This window comes from Poecilia latipinna, unplaced genomic scaffold (assembly GCF_001443285.1).
Source record: "Poecilia latipinna isolate Pla-1442-1.1 unplaced genomic scaffold, P_latipinna-1.0 Scaffold2557, whole genome shotgun sequence".
Taxonomy (NCBI): domain Eukaryota; kingdom Metazoa; phylum Chordata; class Actinopteri; order Cyprinodontiformes; family Poeciliidae; genus Poecilia; species Poecilia latipinna.
Window position 1 is genome coordinate 31,350 of NW_015115173.1, and position 25,914 is coordinate 57,263.

A 25,914-nucleotide genomic window follows, 5' to 3' on the forward strand; every position below is an offset into this window, starting at 1 on the left:
ATGCCCCCACCTCTCTGTTTCCCCTCTTCTATCTCCTCAGATCCCGACTTTGCTGATTTGGGAGTACCCCCACCTCTGCCCTGTAGGTATACTCTCTCAGTCTCTGTTTTTACTTCTGTTTTTTGGTTTTTTTTTTTTGCTTTTTTTGTTCCTTTTTCTCTTTCTGCCTCATTTCTGATTACATTTCTCACCATGTTTTACCACAGTTTTTTTCTTCCTAGGGCTTGAAATGGTGCTCTGTACAAACTGTGTTTCACTATTGCAATATTTGCATATGTACTTGTAGCATCCATTCATCCATCCATCAATCAATTTACACACCACATCAAACCACCTACAATGGACAAAAGATGTACATTTGTTATCACTTTCAATCAATGTTAATACAATACGGTAAAACACCGAGGATGTTTTCATATCTGATACTCAGTTCAGAGTAATACTGCAACATCTGTGCCATTTCAAAGAAGACTACAACTTCTTTCTTCATAAAATGTAAACAAAAATAGAGCAGCGTCAAATGTTAGCGGTTGTAAGATTTCACTTTTGTCTTTGGTAAAATACCACGAGCCATTTCTCCCTCTAGAGTTAGAGTCTGCATTTGTTTTTAGTAATATTCACCCAGAATGCCCTGCACTATAGTTCACTTCCTGCTTTTGGAGCGGTGTGTGGTCTGTTTGCATCCACGTATGCATTCAAACGAGGTTTCTTGTTGGACCAGTGTTAGCTTTTTTGTTTTTTTGTTGTTTTTTTTTGGTCCGCATCAGAGTTTGATTGCTCATTCACACCTCCCCAAAAGAGCTGGACTTTCTAGACAAACTAGAGTCTGATTAAAGCGGACTAAACAGGGCTGGTGTGAATACACATTAAGTATACCTTTGCTGCTTATATCAAATTTAAGAGGGCAATTTGCTGTTCTGGATCAGAGAGGTGTGCCTTTCCACAAAACAGGGAAGGGTTAAAAGTTAACGCTTTGTAACGTTAAAACCTTACCCTGTCCTAAAATGCTGTGGTGGGATCCTACTAGTTCTCTATTAAAGCATATCATCGAAAACCTCCATTAGCTGAAGCAAAGTTATAAAGAATGGGACAAAATTCCTCCACCGTGATCTGAGAAAATAACTGTTTTCATAACCAAGTTTTCATTGATTCCTGCGGTGTACTTAGCATTTCCAATGACTTTCCCATGCAGAATATTTCCTTTTCACATGACTGCATATACGGAACATTGCTTTTGTACGTGTTTATGCATACACCTGTGTTTCAGCCTGTCAGTATGACATGGTTGGTCCAGAAGGTATCGTTGAGTCCCACCAGATCACAAGAGACGGGAAAGCAGGTGCCGCCGAGGCCGTCGACTGTAAATGGTACATCCGTGCTCCACCCCGTTCCAAGGTCAGTGGCTTAACCATTCCTCATCCAACTGCGATAACGATGTAAGTTAGTTGATTTAGTTTTGTGTCTCCTCAGACAACGCAGAAACATATTCTGTTGCCTGTGAAGGTTTTTGTCGCTGCGGGGAGGAAAGCGTTCCGCCGCTAGGGTCAGAAAGACAAACAGGCAGAAGGGCTTACTTAGGGCCAGGTGCTCGTTTTTTTCCTAATCGAAGCAGTGTTGCCAAGAGGAACAAAGCACGGAAAGGATGTGGAGAGTAAAAAGAGAGGATGAGAGAGAGGAAGACTTGTTTAGGGCAGAAAAAGACAGGGTGATTTAGCACTGATGAAATGGTGTTACAATGCAGTTTGACCCTTTACCCTGGGGCTTCCCATATTTGTTTTCTATGCCAGTGTCTGGACGCAACCCTGCATGCATAAAAAAATAAAATAAATACAGATATGCTCCAACACTCGTAAACATGCACAACTTCACTCCAGCCACGAATACACTGTAGACTCGCTTTCTTATCTTTGGGAGGTACCTGTGCTGCATTAATGCTAAAGGATTAAAAGTCTCCTGAGCCTGAAGCACCAAACAGAAAAAAAAAACACATATTTCAAAGACTTTGTGCTAGTTACACTGATCAGCCATAACATTATGACCACCAAGCTCAAAACCGCTGCAGAGCATTGATTATTGAATGGAGTACATTTGATTAGTTACATGTCTTTTTTTTTTTTTTTTCAATTGAAGTGTGCAATTTTTGAATAGTTTTGCATTCTTAACTACGTTAATTAAATATTTTATTCATGTGCATGTTTTTTGTTTTTTTTTACCTTGCGTCATACCTGTTTTTAAAGGTAGAAAAATCATTTATGTTTGCTTCCAGTAAATGTCACTATTGCTTCACTCAGATCGATACTCTATTTTTTTCTTCTGCTGCATGTTTTCCCCAACATGCCATTTAAATAAAGTAATTTAAATGACAATAAGCTGGGTGATTCTTAGCTAACGTAATGGTTGATTCGGACTTCCTCTGGCTCTCAGAAAAGAGAAAAGCCTCCTGCTCTTTTATGTTCCAGCCTCCTCTGACGCATATGCATGCTGGTTTATGATATGGCTGGCTGATAACAATGGTATGGCTATGATTCATGGCTGCAGCAGCTGTTCGTATCTGGCATCCTCTTCAGGGTTGCATATTTCCCACTAATGCCTTTGTTTCAGTCGGAAATGCCCTTCTGATTCAGCTGCTTTAAAAGTCAAGGCCACTGGAGCTGTGAGATTGCACCATCCACCTTCAGACTTTTTCTGAATCATCAGCGGGGAATTAGGGATGTGCTATAAGTAGTAGTAAAATTTAAAAAAATTAAATGAAAGGAAGGCAGAGGGATGCTGAGCCCTTATCAATACAAGACTGATTTTTATTTCATTTTTTTTTATTATTATTATTATTCAGCATGTAGCCTATTCTGGTACAGTGCGATATTTGCATGCATGCCAAAGAACGCGAGTCAGTTTTACAATTTACAGACGTGATTAATGAAAAACGAACATAACGGGACCATTGGAAAGTGATTTCCAAATCATTTTAAAATGTCATCCTACAAAATCGCATCCCAGGGCAAGTCAAGGGCCAAAGGTTTCCACTCAGTGGTACCGATAGGCACGAACGCGAATGCATTTTCGAGCATGATTCAATCTCTACAGGTGCACGGTTTTAAACTTCTCACTGGCTCTATCTGCAAAACTCACGAAGCGTATAAAACCTCTGGTTCGTGTTTCTGTCAGAGAGTGCAGACACACGCTTATGTTACCGCAGTGAAGGAGTGAATCACACCTCCCCTCACTTTATATGTTACATACATGTTTGCCGTGCTGTAATCTGAGCAAATTGTTCAATACCCCTCTATGCTCTTACAGCGCTGCACTGTTGCCAGTGTGCCAGAAGCAGTAGAGAGATAGTGACATCCTACGCCGGAGGCTCTAATTAGACTGCACCGGCGGACTCCAGAGAGTAGGCAGGAAAAACGGGGTGCAGAAAAGGAAGAGGGTCGGGGGCTCGGGGTTGCTAAATAATGTATTTTATCTAAGGTCTAAATGTAAAAGGGATGGAGATTAAGTGTGGAAGGCAGATGGCAAAGAGAGAGAGAAAGAGTCATGGTAAGGGGTAGGCACACCTGCAGAAAGCAGTAATGGCCGTGTGTTGTTGCCAGAAGTGACAGCAATGCACCACTTTTAATGATGATGTTAGATCTTTACACCAGCATGTGTCATCTGAACATCTTTTATTTTTTTTCTAAAGAGAATTTGTAGCAACCACAGGGGGAGAAAAAAAAATCAAAATTAATGAGCTTTTACTGGTATCCAAGGCATCATGAAAGAACATTTAATCAGACACATGCCTGCAAAATAAAACGTCAGACTGCAAATACGTGTATGTATGTGGGTTGTGTGTGTGTTTTTTTTTTTTTTTTTGTTAGCACCATGTCCCCCTCTTGTTATTTCTGCTTAGACAGATATCCAAGTACACCTGGCAGCTCTTGGGAGTGTCAAAGATTATTTCCACCATGGAACATGTTTGTCGTGTCTATTTTTTTCCAACATGTCTGTCTGAACTTTCCGACACTTTGTTCATATTTTATGAAGACAAGGATCACTCTGACTGTAAGGAGCAGCATGCTGTGTTCTGGGCACCTTTTAGCTGGGCACAGAGAGAACATTATCTTCTTCAGTCAGCGACTGAGTCTTCGCCATTATTGGCTATTGCTATTAAGGAAGCAGCAGTTTTTTTTTTTTTTTTTTTTTTTTTTTTTTCCTCCGAGAGCAAATAATTCGGACTTATAAATTTTGATTACATCTTTCGGTAACACTTTATTTGAAGGGGGTTGAATGAGACTGACATGACACTGTCATTAACATGACATAACACCTGTCATGATCATCAATAAGCCTTCATGAATATTTATGACTGTTGTCATAAAGCGTCATTCGGTAAATTATGACACTTTTAATACAAAGTTGACATTATTCAAAATGTCTTTGTTATTTCAACTTGACATTAACCAGGAAATCATTACTGTTTAAACTTTACCTTTAGTAACATAAAGTTAACTCATTTTTAAAGTGCAATCAGTAATACTTTTATAACAAATTTATATCAATAATGATTTCTTGGTTAATGTCAAGTTGTCATAACAAAGACATTTTGAATAATGTCAACTTTGTATTAAAAGTGTCACTATTTACCGAATGACACTTTATGACAACAGTCATAAATATTCATGAAGGATTATTCATGTTCATGACAAGTGTTATGTCAGTCTTATTCAACCCCCTTCAAATAAAGTGTTACCCATCTTTCTTTCTTCTGTGTTTTGCCATCTGGCTTTGGATTTTTTTCTTCACTCGGTTTATCAAAGGAGTAGCTGAAAAAAAAACCCATTTAATTCCTTTCATTTGTGTTTACCTTTCAGCTTATTTATCAGATAATTATGCTGTTTTGTCAATGTCTCAGTGGCGCAGCGTCATCTATCAGACAGTTAATGACTTTGACCATTCAGCAGATGTTTCAAGATTTGACATCATTAAATTGTTTAAGATACAGGTGTAAACATCAAAATGGGATTCTATTAATACATTATGTATAATAAACACATTTCTTAACATCTGCTGTGTGTACATGGCCGAGTCTTCTTAACACCCTGGTCACGACACACAGCTAAAAGCCTCTATATATTTCACTAGAATTTGATGTAATAGACCAATAAAAGGAATGCATTTGTATTAAGCTCTCTCTACATTTATATAGCTAACTTAAATCCACTTCAAATGACCAAGATAGTACTCCTTAGTTACTGTATAAATATTATATACTTGGTTTGTTATTTTAGATGGTTTTCAGCTATGGTGTACCTTTTCCATTTTCAGATATGTAGAGAATTAATGTGTGAAATATTGTTTTACAACCTAATCTTGCTTTATAAGTCCCCACTTTATGCTTGTGGTGTGTTCATAATGTTGTTTGTTTTTTCACTTACATCCTCCAACAAACCTTTGCTGTGAAAGAAAAGTTATATTTATATTGTGGCATCAAAGTAAATAGGGCTTAACCAATCTTCCCTGTACACCTCACTGTTATTGTCTATTTTGTTTTGATCTATCACAAAAAAATCTTAATGAAATGTTTCAAAATTTGTGGCTGCAGCATCACAAAATATGAAAAACTTGATTGAATTTGCAAGGCACTGTACGTACAAGTGTTGGAGTATAAGTATGCCTGACACACAAGTGTGCAGATGTGAGAATAGAGAAGCTTACTTTGACCATTTTTGGCTCGATGAAAGCTTATTGACCCTTTTATATGAGACCCCGGGGGAAGCATTTAGCTTGTTTTTGCACTCCGATACATTTCACTTGTCATGTTGTCAAAGCCAGGTTGTCACTGCGAAGTCCATTATCCTGGCCGATCTGCAGCGCGTGTCTTTGGGCGTTTTAAAAGTGTCACATTTCTCTGTCATAGCTGTCCACTCATTAACCCGGAGTGATGGTGAGGGCTGTACACAGCAGAACAAAGCCGAGCTATGATGCCGTTCGATCTCGGCCTGATGAATAAATAACTGGCATTGATGTCGAGGCAGTCAGGGAGCATAGGAGAAATACTGTGAAATGATAAGGTGTGTTAAGTAGGTGTTTTAATTAGAAGGTTGTAGAAGATTGAAACAAAAGCTTTTTTTTGATGATTCTCCTCCAATGTGCTATATTTATTTTCCCCCTTTACAACGGTATTGTTCCATTTTCCCAGTTAATCTGTTTTTGTCCAATCTGCTCTCTTGTATTGCTCCAGATCTATCTGCGTTTTCTGGACTATGAGATGGCAAACTCCAATGAATGCAAACGCAACTTTGTAGCAGTGTATGACGGAGGAAGGTAGGACTCTCAAATAAAATCAGTGGTATGAAGTGTTTGCCCCTTTCCTGATTTCCTTTATTTTATTGTTTGCATATTTACCACTCCTTTTCCAGAAATCTAACGAATTGAAATATTAGTCAGAGACAACACGAGCAAACACCAAATGCAGTTGTTTTAAAACGTCACATCATCATACTGTGAATAATAACTCTCAATGGAAAAGAAATGTCAAGAAACATAAAAGTTCCTCTTGTTTCACTGTATGTTTTGTCTAATAATCCAACTGTAATTGCTGAGAACAGCCATCTATTTTCCAGAAACAAAAACAGTATTAAAAAGTTTGACTGTGACACTGTAGTTAGTTCCCTCAAGACCAAACCAGAAGTAATTTAATCCAGAAATGTGCTATCTTGATAGGATACTGATGAACAGCATTACAGTATTTTTATTTTATTTTATTTACAGTAAGTTTTTTTTTTTTTTTTTCAGGATTTCTGTGCTATTGGAGAGAACTAGTTTGGTGTCTAACAATAACCCATCTAAAGAAAATAGTCAACAAGTCATTTGTGTTTGCCAGCAGCCATAAAATGAGGAGGATGATGATTTGATCAGCTGTGAGGAAGATAATTATCCATGTGTGTGGTTGCATTAGATCAAAGCTGGCCCACGTCCCAAAAGGCTCTTTCAGTTGCACACATTGTAAGTGTAAACGCCGGAAATGACACAAGAAGCGTTACGAACAAAATGAAGTCAGCAGGGAGGGTTATTTAGAGGTGCAGTGGTTATGTCCATTTTGCAATAGAATGCATCTTCTAATATCCTTCTGTGTTTGTTTAAGCTCTGTGGAAGACCTGAAGAGCAAGTTCTGCTCCACGGTGGCCAACGACATCATGCTGGTGTCCACGCTGGGAGTCATCCGGATGTGGGCGGACGAGCTCAGCCGCAAGAGCCGCTTCCGCATCCTTTTCACAACCTACCAAGAACGTAAGGCAAATTTCACGAAAAGCACACTTGCGTCCATGTGACTTTGCTCATGGTGTGTGTATATCAAAGTAAAAGGTTTTGGAAGCTGACGTATAGAATAGAAAGGCAGAAGTGGTCATGTTCAGGGTTTCATTAGAAAAACGGGGAATTTCGTAAAAGCAAAACAGGCAGTTCAAAGAATGTATGTCTGCATAATTTCTGAACATAGTAAAAGGTGCAAAAAGTCAGCTGAACTTGTCTGATTCAACAAATTGTGGTAGAAGAGAGTTATTGAAATAAGCAAATATCACTTTTTCCACATAAAAGGATCAAACCATGTAGATATTTTTACTTTTCCACATGAATTGTTACAGCAGGTCACGTGCTTTTCCTAAGGCTGGGCAACACAACTCGCTGTAGAAATACTTGTGGTGTGTTGCGTGAGTCCCCATATAAGACCTTTTTCGCCGTTCAGAGCCATGATGGGCTGTTGCCGGGGCAACGATTCAGTCCAAGTCACTCGGGCAGTCCTCAGCCAGACCTCGCATTTAGAGCAGCATCGACCACAGCTGAGCAGTTCCACAACAACTCTGCCAACGCTGAATGCATAGATGGATTCGATCTCTGCAGAGCAAAGTGGTAGAGCAAATAATTTAGTCAACTTTACTACAGACTGTTTCTTTTTGCAAACAATTAAAGTTCACTCAAAAAAACGTATACGCTGAAAAAGGTATCAGGTCGATTAAGTGCGTATGACAATCTTTTGAGTTGTGTTGTATCTTGCATTGTGTCTTGCAGTAGCTTTAGTCAATTTCATTATCAAATTTAAGAAATATGCCAAAAAGAAATGTAAGAAAAAAAAAAAAAACAAGCAAGGCTGCTAAGAATGTTGACAAAAGTTGACGAAGAGTGATGACACAATATCTACTCACGACAAAAGTAGTGATGGAAAGCCTCCAGCTCAAGTTTGATGCCATCTTAAATACAGTGAGAAGGAGGAAGTCAGGAGAAGTATTTGCTTTTTGACTGGATTTAAAAATAAAAACAGTCACAGTTGAAGCTGATGTTTGTGCAGTTATGTTTACTGGAGAGATTAAATTTATGTTTTTCCCTGACAGTGGACACATTAAAAAAAAAAAAGACACTACAAACTTAAGCATGCTCCTCCCTGACTTTGTGCTCACAAACATCAACTCTGATGGTGATGGTAATCTGGCTGTTTTTGCCCCTCGAACCGTTTGTCTCGGTTATCCTATGAACTGTGTTAAGTCCTTTTCTCAGATTTCCCCCTTAAAAACATTCTTGCATAGAAGATGATCTCCATAGCAAATCTTTTCTCTGTTTTTTTTTTTCCTTTGATACCAAAACATGTTCACACATCCAGTTGATATATTCACTTTTAAAATATATATTTTTTTAAGTTACAAAACATTCCATGCAGTAATTAATGTGATGGATTTTAATACAGGGCAATTACAAAAATTCTGCCATCACTCATGTCTGGTAGTAATCTCCTGTTTCAGTGGGTGTGACTCACATCACTCTTTTTTTTTCCAGAGAGGTTTGTTTAAAATAATGTATCTGGTTTTGAACAACAATGAAAATGCAGACTATAATTTTTCCTTGTTTCACACATTCAAGATTTTAGGCTTTCTGGCTCCCTAATGATAGTATATGCATTTAAGAGCAACCTCTTTTGATCTATAGTGTTGTTTGCTGTGATAAGAAGAAAACCAAAACAGCAAATCACTAATGATTGGACAATCTCCAAATAAGTCCACCTACTGCAACCGAGAGGTTGAAGGGGATGCATTTGCAGCTCACAGCGCAGCCTATCCTGATGTTAAATCATATTTGTTTGTTTGTTCCCAGTGGAACCAGCAGCTTTTAGAGAGCTGTTTACACCTGCCAAATTCCAGTGAGATGTATTTGTGGGCAGAGTGTTCATGAATGCAAATATCTTCCTTCATTCAAACTGACCTCCCTTTGCTGTCCGCTCACACATTCAGTCCTGCTTTGCAGTGCACAATCACAAATGTGAGCCATAAGACAGCGAACCCCTTCATCCAAGAAGCAATTATGTCTTAGGTGATAAATGTGCCTGTGTGACATCTCAGCCGTCAGCATTGTTTCACCTCATCTGCAACACGTCTCTGGGGTTGCAGATGGAAATTTGCTCTGGCTTCACTGCACACATCACTTCTTTTTTTATTATTATTATTATTATTCTTGGAAAGCTTCTTTATTGTCTTAGTGGTGGGATCTTTGCGTGGTTTTGGTCAGATTATGCCGTGTGTGTACACCTGTTATCCCGGCTTCTGTTGCAATCAGGAAGCCACTGCAGGTTGGACTGGAGCATTTCACTGGATCTCAGATGAATCAAGATTAATGACAAAAGGGATGGATGATTCGTAGGAGGCAAATTGAGCATTGAAGCTGCAGCGATAGGTGAAAATTTCTTATTTTTGTGAAGAAAGCATAATTTTTCCATCCATTGTAAGAGGTGAGCAAAAACTCTCGCTGTCAAGGAAAAGTGATCACGGCTACAACAGCACGGTGCTCCACGTAGACCAAAGAATAGGAAATTGAAAAAATTCATTCTATTACAGTCTGCTTCAAACTCAGTTTGTGCACTCAAAAGGCAAAAACGACAATAAATGTTAAGCAAATTTTTCACAGACTTCGGACTTTGAGCAAACAACTTGAATAACATTTTTGTTCCAATGCCACTCTATGAATTTTGGCAGCTTTCACGCCCAGTCTCTGCTCAACAAGTTGTACATGGATGAGTCTTTTGCTTAATGATTAGTGGAACACATTCAGTTGCATTCAACTGCATTTTATTTATTTTTTTACTTTAAAAATGTTTGCATATTAGAATCAGAAAAATACATCCATCCATCCAAAGTATATGTATTTAGTTATAACACCTACACAGCGTCCTCCAATGTTGTCTTTCCTTGCAAAGATGTATGAGGGTGCTTTGCAACATATGGTGGCATCCGTTGTTTTAATATCAGACCCACCTGTAATTTTAGTTGCTGAAACCTTCAGTCTTGGTCTCTTCTTGTTCAAGTGCACAGTTCCAGTTACGGTCTTGATGGTGACATTGAATCTCCAATTCTGAGTTGTTGTTACTTTACCTTACCATTCAGTTTTGGTTCTGTTCTCATCCCAACTTGTTTATCACAGTTTTAGTTGTTTTACACTTAATTCCGTGCTCTGGCTGTGGACTTGGACAAATGTGGTGACAAATGCTTTTTTTTGTTTTGTTTTTGTTTTTTGTCAGTGTAAGATTATGCAACTGCAACAAAAGCTAAATGTATTTTAAGGAGTTTCAAACATCGCTATAAAGGATGCCAATAACGACGAAGGGCGCTTCATTCACATCGCATAGAAACACCAATGCCAGGCCCTTGTAATCCAAAGAGCAAGCAATTAAATGGAGATTGGCATTCACTTTTTTCAGTTAAACGATTCTCAACGAGCCTGTTTTCTACTTTGCAGCAGAAGACCCTTTTCGGCTCTGCAGACACCCAAAGACTTCTTCCAGACACTCATTTAGGAGTTTATTTATATCTCTCCACTAGTGGCTGTGAACATTTATTTGTGGGCAAAAGGGCACAGTTATAACAAAATGTCCTGAAATTAATTTCACTGAAGATAAGAGCAGACTGCGGTCTTTATGTCTGGTCTCCCCTCGAGGAGAATAGAAGAAACCAGAGGTGGCGAAACGAGATGACGTGGGCTCCCTCTAGAGGCTGATAACTGGAACAAACTGTCAGAGGTTTGGCACATAATGTAGGACGTTGCACTCGCTGACAACCAGATCGACACGCATACGGAGAATTTTTGAATGAAAATTAGAGCGTTCGGATACACAGAGAGAGGATAGTTTGATTCAGGGCGTTACGACGAAGGTCCAGGCGGGACGCGTAGGAGAATGAGAAAGAGATAAGTCGCTCTTTATTTTTTCTGTGTGTGTTATTACTCAATCGGGATGAGAACTGAAATAACAACAGCCATACATCACAGTGGTAACACTGTCTCAAGAGTCCCCAGCTCTGCCACACTTCTGCCAAGCTCCTTCAGTGCCAGTGACAGTGTTATGTGAGAGGGAGGAAGAAAGAAAGAGATAAGGAGAGACAACATGAGACGGGCAGGAGACGGGGAAGGACACTTCCTCTGTAACAAACGACTAATGACCAAAGAGAGCCATTCATTATCCCTGCGTGTCAGGAGTTACTTGTGGGACAGTCGCTATTTAAAGACATCTTAAAACATGCCTCACATACAAATAAATGCCAGTAAGATGGGCCGTGCATATTAAGCAGAGTGGAGATTCCATTTTGGGGCCATGCAAAAGTCATGACAGAAATCCCATATTTTTAGCACCATATCAATTACTAAAATTATTGCTGTCATTTCTACAGCCCGTTTTACAAATAGGATAAGGACACATTCGTAGAGATATCTTTGAACATTTTGCTTTCTGCAGTTTCCATAGAGCCTTTAAAATCCTGGTTTCTATCAACTCTTCTCTTCTCTACGTTCAGCTGGCCCGCTTTCTGTTTACTGGTAGAGGCCACCAGATTGTATTTAAAGTATCCTGATATTTTAGAATCTCTAATCCATGCCCTCTAACAAGGTTTTAATTTGGAAGAGAAACCGGCCCACAGCATCACAGATCCTCCACTCTACGTAATGGTAAACACGAAGTGCTTTCCAACACATCCATCTTTTGTTTCATACCAGAATCACCTGCGTTGTTTGTTTTTTTGTTTGTTTGTTTTATTTTGTTTTTTTTGTTTGTTTGTTTTTGTCTGTTTGTTTTTTTTTCACTGAAAAGTTTGTTGTTGCTCTTGTCAGATCAAATTGCATAGTTTCAGTTAAAATCTTGGTAGAGGTTAGAAGATTTCATCTATTTAGATTTGTGACGATAGGACAAACAAAATGCTTTTTTTCTGGCATAATTTCCTTTCAACCATTTGGCAATCAGGTATCATCTGTTGTCGTGGAAACCTAGTGACTCCACAAAAACTCGTTTTGTCGCAGTTTCTAGGAGAAGGCTCTAGAGATTTACCTCCCTTACCATCCCGCTCATTTTACATGGTGGCAAGATGAATATATTACACAGACTAAAAGCCAGGGGCTAAAAGTAATGTATGTTTGTGCCAGGTCTTATTTGGAAACAGCAAATAAGGAACTATTACATCCAATAACACTTAAAATGTAAAGTATAAACAAAAAATTCTTGCGTTCCATTAGTTTTATTGGGTTTGTTTGGTTGTACTATCAATTGTGCCACGGATGATTTATTATCACAATATAATGACTTTTTAACAAGACTTTTTTTTCCCCCTTACTCAATAAATGTACTCAAATTAAAGGCTTACAATGTGACATTATGCTACTGCAATAAATATTAATTCAATTTAAGGCTACTTTTTGCAACTTTACTAGTGGTAGAAATAAATATGGTCAGAACTGTATGCCAACATAAAGCAAGCAGCTGACAAGAGCTTTGGCTGCTCCGGTGAACAAAGTCCTTGATGAATAAGCAGCGTGGGACATAATTAAACTCTAGATACTGGTGAAAACTTCACCCATTAACAAATGATGTCTGGTTTATCAAAAAAAAAAAACATGCTATAAATTATCTCAACCTTTTCAGGATGTTACATTGACTTCCTCCTTTATTTATGGACTAAATGAAGAATAAACAAACTGCTGTATGTCTAAACATGTAACGTAATTATGGATCATTTGCGTGCTTGATTCATTAAGTACTGGCCTTTTTTATTTTCTCCAGAATTGCCAGGTAAGAGCTTTGAACTGACCATTCATCTGGCTTGTGCATTAGCATGATTGGTTGTGGAGAACAAGGGCACCTTGGCTTTTAATTCTGAACCTCCACATTCATACAACAATGGCGTTAGCAACAGTTCCGTATCGATTTCATGTCTTTTTCCTGCTGACAGATGGCTTTGCTACAAACAGTCATCACAGGAAGGCGAAGATATCAAAAGCTCCAGAAGAGCCGTTGCTATAGTAGACCGCATGCTCCGTAATAATATTCAATGATTCTTGATGAAAGTTGCGGGAAGGGCGGGGAAATAATCACCAGGAATGGTTTTATTCAGGTTTGGAGGATTTTTGAAAAGTCACATAATTCATACGAGCATAATGTGGATATGTTCTGGGAAATTAATTTGTATCCTCAAGTTGTCACCCAAGATGTTTTTTGAAGAGGAGGGCAATGATGAAAATTCATGAAGAACAGATGTGTGCAGAGGGAACTGATCTGATCTGAGTAATTCTGATCCAATTTTTTTTTCCCTCAAAAACCTGGCACACTACAGCTTCTCCCCATCTGTAACTTCAAATGCAACTTTGTGCTCTAGCAAATATTATTTCTTAGACTTACTCTTGTAAAATGTGAACATATGTCTCCTCTGATTTAAAGGGACAGGTCAAATGTTAATGTTTCATTAATAAATTATTGGATTTTAGTGTTTGGTAACTGCTTTTTTTTTTTTTTTCCTCCCCCTCCTGTGCAGCTCCATGTGATGCTGATGCCTTCTTTTGTCACAGTAACATGTGCATAAACTACACTCTGGTGTGCAACGGCATTCAGAACTGTGTCTACCCCTGGGATGAGAATCAATGCAAAGGTGAGATGCAGATGTGTAAGATGTGTTTTCAAAGGTTCCTGCAACAGACCAGCACACAGTAACATTGCAAACATTTTTACATTTTGTCACAAGACAAAGCAACATCTTTATTGTATTTTCTTGGCATTTTATGTCATGCCAAGAACAGCTGTGGGCGGTAACTAGTTACACTTTCTTAGTTACATTTACTTAAGTAATTTTTTGCCAAAATAAAAAAAAAAATACTTTTAGGAGTAATTTTCCTCTGCTTAGCTTTTACTTTTACTTGAGACAAATTTCTTTATACCCTACCTACTCCGAGTCACTTCAGAAACTGTGGAAAAAACATGTTTTAACCCAAAATCACACAAACTTACAGTAGATGTTAGGGAAACCTATTGCTTGTACACATGCTTCTTTGTTTGGCCTGTACTTTTTTTTTTTTTTTTTACTCTTAATTGAGTCATTTTTGGATGGCTACTTTTTACTTTTTACATAAGTAAAAATATGTTGAAGTAGTGCTGCTCTGAAGTACAAAATACGAAAAAATTAACAAGGCAAGATTCTTGCAAGGTATTTTATGTGCATTTATGCAGCATATTTTTCATGTCATTTATTATTATTTTTATTTATTTATTTATTTATTTATTTATTTATTTATTTATTTATTTATTTAGCTTATTTATGCCAATATCTGTTCTGCTACTTTTTCAGTAGTGAAACAAAGTTCCTAGTTGTCATCATGCACTGCCTATTTAAAAATCCAGATCAAACCGGATAGCGGTGTTCAATAGTTGTTTGTTCTGTCTTGGCACCAATTAGACCCATTAGTTTTTAACAAGAGACGTCTGTTTTATGTGACAAGGCCAAAAGAACGGGTTCACTTGACGAAGTGGATGAACACAGAGGTCTTGACCCTGGCAATTAAATTAACACTGTTTCAGTAAATCACACAATGCAATTACCTAGCTTTTGGAGCGGGTAGCCTTTGATTGCTAAAGCATTTAGCTTGAGGAAAAGCTTAGAAATTGTTGAGACAGTTGCAGAGCAAGAAACGGCTTTTACGGAAGCTTGCTTGAATACCATTATTTTTAATCTGCTTTAAGATATTTTGAATCAATTTGGAACATTTTGAAAAACAACCAACTTTTACAATGTTGGCCGTGGCTGTTCTTGCTTGAATGGCCTCTTTTTTTTTTTTTTTTTTCTGGACTCCAGCAACCATCTAAGGCAGTGGTTCCCAAACTTTTTCTTCTGCGCCCCCCCAGTGGTTTCTAAACATTTTCTGCGCCCCCCTATGGATTACAAATGGCTGTCTGGTTGAAACGACGCGTGTGACGGGGGGCATCGACTTTTTTGGGGGCAAAATGAATGTACGTAGCTGAAAATAGACACCAACATCGGTAGCCTACTACAAGGTACTTGTTAAGCTAAAGGTTCTGTATTGATATTAGCTAGTCATCTTTTAGCTAACATTACCTGCATCCAACAACTTTACTCGACTCAGTCGGTTAGTTTGGAGGGAAAAACTGTGAAAAGTTCTTTGCGTTTTGCTGGTTTGCTGCCGTGATTCTAACACAAACCTACGTAGCTCCGCACAGCAGCAGCAGGTCTCCTTCACAGGTGGAAACCCAGCGCGAGCGTCGTAGCGTTTATGTTGCGTTTAAAGGCGGCTCGGAAAAACAGGTTACAACATGTTAACAACGGACTAAACTGTTTTAACTGCTGATAAAAGTGACAGAGGACACAGATATGGGAAGTGTGGAAGAATCTACTGTATCAAATTGACATAGGAATAACAGAGAGTTGGCCATTCTAAGGTAAAAACCCAGCGCATTCAGTGTTCATGTTTTGTTTTTTTTTCATCCAGACGGCTTCCCGCGCCCCCCCTGCAATGACATAGAGCCCCCCCTAGGGGGCGCGCCCCACAGTTTGGGAACCTCTGATCTAAGGTCTCCCAAATGGCAGGAAAGCTTGTGTTTTTAAAAATATATAAAGACTTAGGAAAATTGATCTGTGATCTCTGTAGAGTGTAGAATATCCCGGTTCTGGTTTTAAGAAAATCAAATGCAGTGAGGGTTCCTTTTAAATCAGTGAAATTGCCCTTTAATTGCATGCTCACTAAGAAGTTATAAGCCATAAATAGCAACTTTTTCCAGCAACAGTAGGGCATCATATTTTCCTAGTATTTACACCGGGGGCATTCTCTATTGACAAAGGCGTACAAATAAGGATGTCAAGTGCTTGGGGTGTTAGGTGATGTGCCTCTTTGCCAATTAAAAAGAATAAACCTAATTATTCATATTAATATGAAAAGTCTGAAATAATGCTGTATTATCAAAGCCTTTTTGTTCACACATATTATGACAGAAGGGAAAAGGCAGACCGATAAGACTTTAAAATGCTGCAGCAAAGTCACTTTAACTCCTCCAATCTTTCAGCCTTCACATCCTTTGCACACATTGTCACCACAGCTTCAATTGTACACTAAGAGTTGTCACTTTTATTTGACACCTATGGTCCTCAGGTTAAAACAGTAGCAGTTCAGTATATATATATATATATATGCGCATATATTTTTCTTCATACACAGAAAAGATGAACAGAACCGAGTCTATTTGTACCCGGTGGATAGACTGCATAGTTTGTGTCTGAATCGTGCAAAACAAAACAGGAAAGAAGCTCTGTGGGATTTTGAGGTTATTGTTTTTCTGCTGTAGTAATGCATTAGGTCCCACAATGTTTTGAATTATTGTGAAAATGTCAAGTTTTATTCCTTTCCCTTTCACTCCCTTTAATATAATCCATTACTGTCACTGAAGCTCTGTGCTCTGTGCAGGATTTCATCCAGTTTTTAAATGTCAGTGATCAGAGTACAGATTGGTATTCTGTTTGTTGGAATTAGTTTTTACAGATGCTCATGCTATTAACAAAAACAATGGATGTATTTTTAAAGTGACATTTTTATTCAGTTGCGTGAAGAGTGCAAAAGGAAGTGGCCTCCTCTTTAATAATTACACCATTTTATTTTCCTAATTTCTGCTCTTTATTTGCCTGATCTTTCTGCTTGCTTTCTGTTGGAGAATGTCACAACATTTTTTCAATCAATAATTTGCACACATTGAGCACAACACATATCGCTTTAAAGGCAGAACAAATAATAGAGGAAAAATAATTAAGCTACTGAAGGCAAAGAATGGAAAAAGAGAGGCACCAGATATGTGTAGTTAGCAGAGCTGATGTTGGTTCGAAGCACTGAAAAAATACGTGATGATGAAGAAGAGACGGGAATGGTAAACAGGAATAAATCAAGATCAGAGTGGTAAAGAAAACAAATGAAAATAGTCTACAATTAGGAGTTTGTTTAACTTTTTTTTTTTTTACTCCTTCACTTCCAAATCTTTAACAAACACTCAATTGCAGAATTTATGAGTCATGCTTAAAAGTCAGGATTGTTACAGGTACCAACTAACCTACATTAACTTTACCATTAATGCTTGATGATGGGTGCAAAGAAAACGAGGTGCAACTTCTTTTTAGAACATATTAGCTTATATTAATGAGGGTAAATATTCAATCCCATTTGGTATTTTTGAGTCTGTGTGACTTAATGAAATGCCACATATACCTACCATTGGTAAAGTGTGACCAGATAATTAACTGTTTTATCTAATGACCTAACACTCGATGTTTTGTCACCGCTCTTCTATTACTGAGAAAATAATGTTGATATTTATCATGAGATTCTTCTTCCTTCATATAGGTTTTCATGTGTTTCTACCATTGCAGAGAAAACTAATACCAAATTCCTGGACAATCTGAATTCCACAAACGGGGCCATAATTGGTGTGACTTGCTGCATCGTCTTCATCCTCCTCATTGTCTCAGTAATTGTTCAGATAAAGCAGCCGCGTAAGAAGTACATCTTGCGACGAGAAGACTTCGACCCCACCATGTTTCAGGAGGTCTTCGAGCCCCCTCACTACGAGCTGTGTACTTTACGGAGCGCTGCCACGCCCACAGCAGCCTCTGCAGATTTGGTTGACTTGGCGGAGGACTTTGAGAACTACCACGCCCTCCGCCAGGCCTCCTCCCGCTGCATCCACGACCACCACTGTGGCTCCCCCTCCTGCCCCGGATCCGCGCACATATCGCAGCTGTCGCTCAGCGGGCGAGGGAGCCGGAGTAACTTAAGTGCCCGTGACTCAGGGGCCGCGGCAGCTCTGCTCGCAGACCTTCCACAGCCGCCCATGTCGGTGCGGCCGCTGCTGCCGGCCACAGGGAACCGCAGGAGCATCTTGGTCATGAAGCACAGCTACTCGCAAGAGGCGGCAGACAACGGGTGCGACCTGGACGATGACCTGGAAGAAGTTCCCACGACGAGCCACCGACTGTCGCGCCACGAAAAGGCAGTACAGCGGTCAGTATCCATAGATTTCTGATGAGGAAGGAACAGCTGCACCATAGTTAACAATGACAAAGTTTGAAATGTGCAACAAATATTCACCTATGTTTTTTTTTTTTGTTGTTGTTGTTTTATTTGAGCGTTGTTCTTAGTCTTCCTTGTGTTGTTTATTTTCCATTTTACCATTCACTTTTCAGTTCACCCTCTTCACTCACCTGTTTTCTGCCATCCCAAATTCTAACAAAGGGCTAAAATACAGTGTGTCTCATCTCGCATGCTCATCCTCAAACTTGTAACGCATCCCAGTTAGCTTTCTATAATTGTTCATATGTATTTGACAGCTATATTTAATTCTATCTGTTCTTTGAGATTTGTCATTTTATTGTCATTGATGCCATTTGTTTTAGTCTCTAATCTGACAATAATCAAAAGGGCTTAAATTGGTGCCTTGTTGAAATTCCATATATTTTTTTACAATAATGCAAGTTACAAAATATGCACTTGATTCCAAACTGCGATACGGAAAATATGTTCTCTTGACATTAGCATCTATTTTATTAACAAAAATAAACATGTTGTAATTGCATCTAGACGGCTTGAAAGCTGCAGTGTGTTTACAAAACTACTGTATGAAGGAATCATAGAGCATTTAAGAAACTTTATATGAACTTTGCATGCACTTTCTATGTACTCACTCCAGGATATTCCTGATTGTGCTGTAATGATTAACTGCAGTCGTGCATGCAAGGCTCCTTATGCCCACCAAATGACAAATTAAGTTTATTACATTTACAGTGTGTAGTACATAATGCATTCTAACCTCTATGCAAAATGAGTTTGATATTAAATGAAAGAGACATAACATTTCAGGTTCTGCCTCATTGGCTCTTTGAGCAAACATGAATCAGAGTACAACACAACTAGGGTCTAGGAGACAATCCCAAGGTAAGCACGCTTATCTAACACTCAACACCTTTTTTGTTGTGTAATTGCCATCTGCCCCTCTCAGTATATACTTTTGTCTATTTTTTTTTCCTTTTCTGTGACTTTTGCATGGGCTTTTTGTTATTTTTACCAGTTCAGTTTTGTATGTATATATTTTTATTATTTTTTACTGTTTATCAAGATGGTCTTCCTGCTTGTTGCCATCTTGCTTTTAAAGTGAGTATGTTCATCATTAAAAAGCCTTTTCTCTAATAACCACTTTCACATGCATTACCACGGACTTCTAGACATTTTTCTTGAAACTGATGCCACTTAATATGTTATAACTCTTAATATTTCTCCAAGTAGAATCACAGATCATTCCTTGCCAACTTACACGATCTTCCCAGTTTGCACTCTCCTCATTGGTAGATTGAAGACTTCTGGTATCATAGAGAAGACAAACTCTTATTTTTTTTTTTCCCTCAAATTAAGAAAAACATTAATCTTTGTATTTTTTTGTTACTATCTTTTATGAGTTTTCAGTGTAACCAAATGCAACAAACTTTTATTATGACCATGAGAATTATCTCTGCCTATGCTAAACAGCTTCTTCTATTATTGGCTTGTTTGGTTTAATTTTTTTAGATTGCAACCACAATGAAGTTCGACTACCAAGAGTAGCAATATGACAATTCTGTAATTTAACAGGCAGGTTCTGTAGTGGGTTTGGGTTGTTGAAAAACAAGCACAACAATCTGTCATCTCCTCTCTGTGCTGGTCACCATCTTGGTCACGCACGACTGTGGGGTGTCGTTCATTCTTCAATCACCATTGGTCAAAAAAAAATGATTAAATAAGTCAAAAAATGTAAGCAGTGCGTTCTGAGTTAATCAAATAACTTGTTTATGGATAAGTAAAATGAGTGTATACATTCATTTTGAACCAATTTAGAGCAAATTACAACTTAATATTTCAGTTTTAGAAAGTCCGAAAAGTTTTCACTGACATTTTTTTTCATCAGAGCTGTCAGTGGTCCTAGATGGGAAAGTTTAAGTTGGTAAGGAATGACCCGTGGAAAAAGAAAACCGTTCGTATAGTCAGTATAAAGAAACCTAATTTGCCAAGATTGAAGCACAGAAATGAAAACCAAACACAGTTCTAGATTTTTAAGTCTAAGAACAATTTTCCACTTAATTAATAAAGCACACTGAGATCCCCTATGCCGTCAGTTACACCTACATGGGGATCCTCTTATAGAACTGCATGACATATCAGTTCTTCTTATTATGCTTGTGTGTAACATGTGCAAATGCTCCATGACATTGTTTGCATGAAGTTGCAAAAACCCCAATGTGACACAAGAAATTGTAAGCACCCAGTAGTAATATGCAGAACTGTTGAATTATTTTTTTTTTAATCTGACTGATCCCTAATAGTTTGATTTAGTCAAAACTGTTTGGTGACGTAAAACGTGATTGTGCTCTAAAGGGCCGCAGCTTCATGTGAGCATATAATGAAGTCGTTCCAACAATTACTACTCATTGTTTTGTCTCTTAGCGTGAGAAATGTGTTGTCTTAATGTGTCTGTGTCTGCTTATGCTGTACTTTATGTTGCATTGTCTCCATCATGTAGACTTCTTGAGAATAGTGCTATCCTGGAACAGTACGAACGGGCGTCACTGACACATGACAAAGCGGAGCGGAGATTTACACCAGCATGATGCTGATGATGATGAGGGGACACTTTAATGAAATGGATGCTGGAGGTGTATTCATGCGCAAAGATTACAAAGGACTAGATGGAAATATTCTAGCCACAATGTTGTGGAGGACGGATATCTGAAAAACAGTCGTCTCTGCTGCTGTTGCAGGGTTTTTTGTTTGTTTTGTTTTTTTGACTTATATAGAAGGAACACAGTTCAAGGACCTCTGTTTGGGCTGTGAAACATCTGTGTCATTAACATAAATTCCTTCTGACCACAAAAGAAGTTTAACTGAACTAAGTCTAAGTTCGTTTTTCAGCATGTCTTTTTTCAGTCAATGGCATACATGCTATGATTTTCACAACAAATTATACAGGCTTGCAATTGGTCTACTCTCTTTGAATTTTACTCTATGTATTACTAAACTAATTTCATTTTTTTTTATTGTGGGCTTAAAAAACCTCTGTTTTATGTTGGATAATAATGTAAGGTAGAGGTGTGTGGGTTGTGCATGCTCTTTTATTTTCCATTAAACCATTAACATACTAACATTAAAGTTGAAAAAAAAAAAAAAAGAAACACTTATCCATGCACTGTATGAGCTTCAGATGCTATTTAAATAGCATTCACAAAATGCGTCAAATACATTGCATGGCGTGTGGGTAAATCACTACACGCCGTTCTGCAATCACATTTTCACAGCCTGATTTGAGTTTGACGTTGCTGTCTTTTGATATGTTGACAAACTTTTTGACTTAAACTTTCACTTTAAAATGAGCCTTTTTGACAAATATTTAAGTCTGACTGACTTCTCTTCTACTGAAGCTCAATATCTTTGTATGAAAAGAGACTTTTATAATAGGAAACAATGAAGTGAAGGTTTATACATTGTTCAACTTATCTTTCAGGGCTTATTTTTGCTGATGCTTTTTAAAATAAATGCAATACTTAAGCTTTCCTTTGATTCATCAGATGTTAATCAGCTCCTTCATGTGTCCATTAAGCGTGTCCTCAGGTTGTTGAGCAAACCATTGATATCTCAGCATGCACGGAGCATTTGGATGGCGTAGCTAGTATGAAGTTAAGGTTATTTAATCTAAGTGTTATTTTATTGCAGTGATATTTTTGATTAGCACTCGCATTTATTCCAATGCCAGTGACATTACATTGCAATGCACATGCCATGGTATTTTTTGAAATGCCTAAGAAAATTGTTTCGGTCTGGCTCTGCTAGGGATTAAATTAAATATAATGCAGCATCAGATGCATAGAAAATTGATGCCTGAGCATAATTTATTTAAAGCTAGGTATCTTTCTAAGCCATTGAACCACAATGCAGAATCTCAAGTTTCATAGAAATACACGTGTTTGTATATATATAGCAAACACGTGAAAATAGCATATTGGGTGATATTGACCATTTCTGCTTCTTGGCTTTTTTAAAAAACAACAAATAAGAATCAATGTATTATTTGCCTAATTTTAAGATGATCTTTAGACCAGAACATTTTTGTAATCATATTGTTTGTTTTTTTTTTGTTTTTTCTGGTGTGTAAACCTTTATTGATGAAATAGGGTGTACTTTCATTATCACATGTCTACAAAACAGAACAGTCTAGCTATCCAAATAGCTGGAATAGTTTTGTAAGAAAACCTAACAGATAAAAATGGTTTGTGTTTACAATCATGAGGATTATCATAATGATTACATGTTCATTATTAATCATAATTATATCCTGGTCATCATTATAAAATTAATTGAGCTTTGACAGTCAGTCATTGGTGTTTTATTGAGCACATATCAGTCACAGTCCAGGATGGGAAAAAATAGTCTGTTTAGCTGCAGCAATTGTTTTTAGATGGCTCCATTAAGTGCTAAAACTCGCAATAAAATTTAAGGTATTTCTTTCTAACCACCAAAATATTTTCACTTTTACCAAATTTGTGAACACTGTCGACTTAAAACTATTTTGTATGACATAACACAGTTTTGCTCTGAGCCTGAAGTAATAAATTTGACTCTGGTCTTTCCAAAACATGAATATTCTTCTTTTTATGTTGTTTTCCATCTAGTCTGTCATTAATTTGAATGGGTTTATGTGCTTTATTTTTTATTTTTTTTGTCATTTGGCATGACTTAATCTTTCTTAAACCCTGTACTATGGTTTGCTGCCCCGACATTCACCCAAATGATTTTGGAGCACAAAACTCAATTTGAAAAGGTTTAAGATATAAAATGCCAACTTTACTGTTTCGCCGACATCACAGCTGTAAGATTTAGCCTTGCTTTTACGTCCAGTTTACTGCAGCTGCCCTAGCATGAATGGTGCATTAGAGTAACTGTTTTGCACTCCAAGTTTCCCAAACTTCACAATCCCACTCATACACATTTACCCCAAAAAGGACCATTCTGCTGAAAGCAGTCTAATTTATTGCATCAGATATGAATCAATGATGAACTATGCAGATAATGACCTCAAATATATTTCTCCAGGTTTAATGACTTCTTACATTTTAAGATTAAGATGATCATATTCCTGTCTAGATAAGCTGACAGGAATATATGTTTAACACTTATTTAGTGTTTAGTTTAGCACCATGTTGCCATTCAGTGTTAAACTAAATGGCTGTTTAGTGTAACACCCATTGAGTGGTTAGCTTAACACTAAATGGGCGTTAAACTAAACCCAATTAGTTTTACCCCAAATGGCAACATGCAAATGAGATTAGATTCAGCATACTCTTGTGCAACAGGAATTGTATCAATGGTTGATGTAACTATGAATAATTATGACTAATAATTTACTATTAATAAAATTATTAGTAGAGTTTAAGCTTGTTTTTTGTTTTTTTTTAGGGGAAAAAAAGTCTGGGCACCATTCCACGACATCGTTAACCAAACTCGTCAGTCTCACATGAAGTTGTGAATTGAACCCTACTGAACAGAAAATACTTCACACATTTACCGGAATACACAAAAACTTCTTTTAAAAGCATCTGAATCTAGAAACAAAAATAGATTCCCCTTACAGTCAAAATATTCAGCCAATAACTCCCATATCGGACTACTAATAATGCAATCTATCTACTGCTCTACAGACAATGAACAATCAAGAATCAAATCGACTAACTAATAATGAACTGCAATTAAGGGATGGAATACTGAAATATACATCAAGACTAATGAGCTAATTAAGAATATACGTGAGCACAACATGTGAGGGAAGAGGAGGAGAGGGAAAGAAAAGGGGGAGGTGAAGATGTCAAGCGTCGCGGCAAGAAAACCACTTGCGCAAAAAGCAATAAACCTTAAACGTTTGGCCTCGCTTAGCCTTTAGAGCTACACAAAAGGCACAAAACGCGTGAGTGTCTTTCTCCACCGCCACTTTATCTCTGCAGTTTGTGATGAGTTTATCGAGTATGTGGGATAAGTATGTTGGATTCCAGCACAATGAATGCTGGGAGATGCTGTCCAATCACTTGACTTTGAAAAGGGCCCCAACAATACCTTACTTGTTTGGCCATGTCTCTTACAGTGCCTTTACTGTGCACAAGAGACATCCCATTGACTGCTACGTCTTCTAACAGGAAAAAAAAAAAAAGTTCCAGTTTCCATCTTATTTGCCAGTGTTTGTGCTGCCTACAAGATTGTGCTGCCACCATGTGGTGAGCCATATCCCCTACATAAAAAAAAATAAATAAATAAAAAATAATACTCCACTATTTGGAACTTCACAATTAAGGAATAGTTCAAAAAGTTGTTTATTTCAGTGGGCAATACAGCTGTTTAATTTTAACACTTTTCTTTTTTAGGCTGGACTGACTGTGAGTGATAATGTAATGTTTATTATACGAGTATAAATATACTACTGTCAATTGATTAAATTAATTCTGAATTTGATTATTTGTTATTATGATGACTTGGTCACTTTTTTTTGTGATAAGTGCAAAAATGAAAACAGACAGACATAACTCTAACATTCAATCAACACTCTTTTTGTGTATATTTTTCTTAGAGTTTTGTCTAAATATGTGGTTTTCTTTTCACTGTAACCACCATCAACACTCTTTACTTTTATTGTTATTAGTCTGATGTACTTCATGCATGATTACATTTGTGCTCTTCTCATTACATAAACACAGGGTCATACATACTCTGACAAGTACCAATAAAATACTTTGTTTCTGTTCGTACATTGTAGACTTTTTCTTTCGTTTCTTAGTTCACAACCCAACATCTAGAGAAAATTCAAAAAGTATCTAGCACAGCTTGAACATGCTCTTATATATCGCTATGTAACAGATGCTCAAATGTACGCACAAACGTAAATGCAGACCCATCTGCCACTTCCAAGGTGGAAGTGCTGCAATCTCTAATTGAACAAATCTGAATCGGATCAATCCGAGGCAGGCCAGGCAGCAGGTTGGAACGGAACAGGGCCTGGAGCAGATTTTCAGTAATAGTGTCTTTATTTCTCTGCAGATACATCAGACAGATGCATCATTCCGCTGCATCTTGCCAAGTTTGACATCATTCGGAGCTAAAGTTTCTCCCCTGTGTGCATCCTCAGTGATGAACTGTTACCCTAAGTAACTTTACTGCTGTAGAGTGTTGTGATCAGAATATATTTTTTAAGTTTCTGATAAAGTTTTTTCTTCCGTCTTTTTCTTTACCTTGGATGATAAAAGGTGCATCCCCTCCCCCCCTTCCATCCTGTGCAGCTCCACATCAGGTTGGGCTTGATGAGCAATGGAGCAACTGATTTCAGATAGAAGACAGATTTTTATTTTAAGTAAAGTACCTTTAATGTAAAATTGCTCTTAGGTGAAAAAAGGACAGAATCAGGTTTAAAAAAAAAAAAAAAAAAAAAAAACATTTTCACAAACCATATTGACCATATTTTCAATTTTGATGTCATGGTTTCTCAGTAGAGAATCAGATTCCTTTTATATAAAAACAAATGACAGTTCAGGATAT

General features: G+C 37.6%; 1 protein-coding gene across 1 annotated transcript; it reads left to right on the plus strand.

The window, feature by feature from the left end:
* Positions 1–25,914, plus strand: neto1l (neuropilin (NRP) and tolloid (TLL)-like 1, like). Its single transcript, XM_015020256.1, has 7 exons — positions 1–82; positions 1,268–1,395; positions 6,221–6,303; positions 7,124–7,269; positions 13,809–13,922; positions 17,691–18,321; positions 20,867–25,914. Exons 1-7 carry the CDS (start codon positions 1–3, stop codon positions 20,952–20,954), a joined length of 1,272 nt encoding a protein of 423 aa, XP_014875742.1. The 3' UTR covers positions 20,955–25,914.